Below are 2,514 nucleotides of genomic sequence, written 5' to 3'. Positions count from 1 at the left end.
ACCCAGGACTTAAACCGGGACTAAACCCGGGACTAAACCCGGGACTAAACCCGGGACTAAACCGGGACTAAACCCGGGACTAAACCGGGACTAAACCCAGGACTGAACCGGGCTCAAACCCAGGACTAAACCGGGACTAAACAGAGGACTAAACCCAGGACTAAACCGGGACTAAACCCAGGACTGAACCGGGACTAAACCCAGGACTACAACTGGACTAAACCGGGACTAAACCTGGACTAAATTGGGACTAAAACTGGACTAAACCAGGAATAAAGCACGGGACTAAAACTGGACTAAACCAGGACTAAAACTGGACTAAACCACAGGACTAAACCAGGACTAAAACGGGACTAAAACGTTTCATTTAAACACAAAATCAAAAAGTGAAAAAACAAATCGTTATCTGTTTTTTTTTCATTTTGGTTTTGGAGACAAATAATAAAGAAAATCGTTGGGTTTTTTTTGTTGTTTTTGTTTTCTTATTTTTGAACGAATGACACACTTTTTGGTTTGTTTGTTTGTTGTTTTGAAGTTGAACGGTGTGTTTTTGGCGCCGTGTTTGTTTTTCGCCACATTTGTCTCATATTTGGAGTAAAAACAGGCCCAAAGAAGGAAACGGAAGCTGGCGTTGACATCACTTCCAAAGGGATGCAGTTTGACGCAGCTTCTCCCACTTCACTTTTGGCTCATTTCAACTTCATCAAACACGCGCAAAAGTGTGAAAAACACTGTGCACAACACGAGCGAGGGAGGGTCACTTTCCCCACGCCAATAACCACGCACTTTGAGCTCAAATCCAACTGTTGGAGCGACACAATGAGCCCGGGCGCCGACGGGACCAACAACTTTCAACCAACAGTTGGAACGTTTATGTCCAAACTCCACCAAACACACGCAAAAGGCCAAGAAAAGACCGACAAACTGGGACTAAACCACAGCGCGGGCCCGGCTCCCTGCCCCGCGGCTCTCCCCGGCTCTCCCCGGCTCTCCCGCGGCTCCTCACCGGCCCTGGTGGTGTCCGTCAGGTCGTGGTTCGCTGCGCCCGGGGGAAACTCCTTCAGTTTCCGGCCGCTCAGGTTCAGGCTCCCGGTGGCCGCCGCTTCCTCCAGGGCCCGGTCCAGGGAGCGGTTCCACGGCGCTCCGAGGTGACCGTGGAGGTGTCCCGGGCCCGCGGGGACGGCGTGTCCCGCTCCCCCGCCGTGTCCCGCGCCTCCTCCGCCGCAGCCCAGGCCGGTGTTGTCCGCAGCAGACCCCAGGAGCACCGAGGCCGCCATTACACGCTCCGGCTAACAGGCTAAACTCCCACCCAAAGAGCCACGGCGCATGCGCACACGCGCCGACCCAAACACAAACACGGCGGAGGCGCATGCGCACACGCGAACGACGGAGGAGTTTTCATGGAACATCGTTTGGAATTTTAAACGATGTTGAATTCATCACTTTTTTTTAAATTAGTGGAAGATAATTTGTTCTATCAGATTTTGAATTTTAAACATTGTTGAATTTATCACTTTTTTTTTTAAATTTGAAAATAACGATAATGATTTAAACAGGTTTTGGCGCTGTCTTCCTACCGGTGGAGGCAGGACGACAGCGCCATCTGCAGTCCCACTTCCTCGGGACAGTATCCCAGGTGTGTGAGAGTAAAAAAGCCCCTCATCCTGCCTCCACCGGTAGGAAGACAGCGCCAAAACCTGTTTAAATCATCTGACCGGACACGTCACAGCAACATCATGTGACTCTGAGGAAGACGCGAGTGAACAGTCCAAACTGTCAGGGATGAAATACTCTCTAGGTCTGAAAAAAAAGAACCTAATAACATAAGGTTCTTCTTCTGCCGCATTTTTCACTTTGACTTTGATTTTATTACGACTTCATTCTCGTAATATTAGAATTTTATTCTTATAAAATTTCAACTTTATTTTAACTTCGACTTTATTCTTGTAAAATTACGACTTTATTCCTGTAAATGTATGACTTTATTCTCATAAAATTACTATTTTTTCTGGCTTCGACTTTATTCTCATAATATTAGGACTTTAATGTCGAAATGTTACGACTTTATTCTCGTAGTGCCAGCATTTTTATTTTATTTTTTTCTGACCCTTATACTCTGTCGTAGAATTTTAAACACTGTTGAATTTATCACTTTTTTTTTAAAATTTGAAAATAACATGTTGAAATGATCAGTGGCTGTTCTTACTTAACCTACTGAACCTAAAATAATAATTAAATAAAGTTTGAAATGATAAAATATTCCAAAACATGCGGAAGATCATTTGTTCTATCAGATTTTCAGTGTTGGGAAGTTTTAAAATGCAATCCCCTACAGATTACAGATTACATACCCCAAAATGTAGTTTGTAACAGAATCCATTAAATTACTTAAAGTGAATAATGTAATCTGATTACTTTGGATTACTTGATTTTGTCATGTTTTTCAAAACTACATGAATGCAGCAACCACATCCTGAAAATTCTTTTGTTCTCTTCAAATTTGCGCTGGTTTAG

General features: G+C 44.4%; 1 protein-coding gene across 1 annotated transcript in view; it reads right to left on the bottom strand.

Moving 5' to 3' along the window:
- Window positions 1–1,369, bottom strand: part of lrch3 (leucine-rich repeats and calponin homology (CH) domain containing 3) — a 35,988-nt gene extending 34,619 nt beyond the window's left edge. The window contains exon 1 of the mRNA XM_055159855.1: window positions 1,007–1,369. Within this exon, the coding sequence (XP_055015830.1) occupies window positions 1,007–1,277 (271 nt within the window). The 5' untranslated portion in view covers window positions 1,278–1,369. The remainder of the gene's footprint in view (window positions 1–1,006) is intronic.
- Between the last annotated feature and the right edge of the window lie 1,145 nt (window positions 1,370–2,514).

Source organism: Boleophthalmus pectinirostris, unplaced genomic scaffold, assembly GCF_026225935.1.
Source record: "Boleophthalmus pectinirostris isolate CB_2022bp ecotype Guang Dong unplaced genomic scaffold, ASM2622593v1 HiC_scaffold_2824, whole genome shotgun sequence".
Lineage (NCBI taxonomy): Eukaryota > Metazoa > Chordata > Actinopteri > Gobiiformes > Gobiidae > Boleophthalmus > Boleophthalmus pectinirostris.
This window is presented reverse-complemented; position numbering and strand designations above follow the sequence as displayed.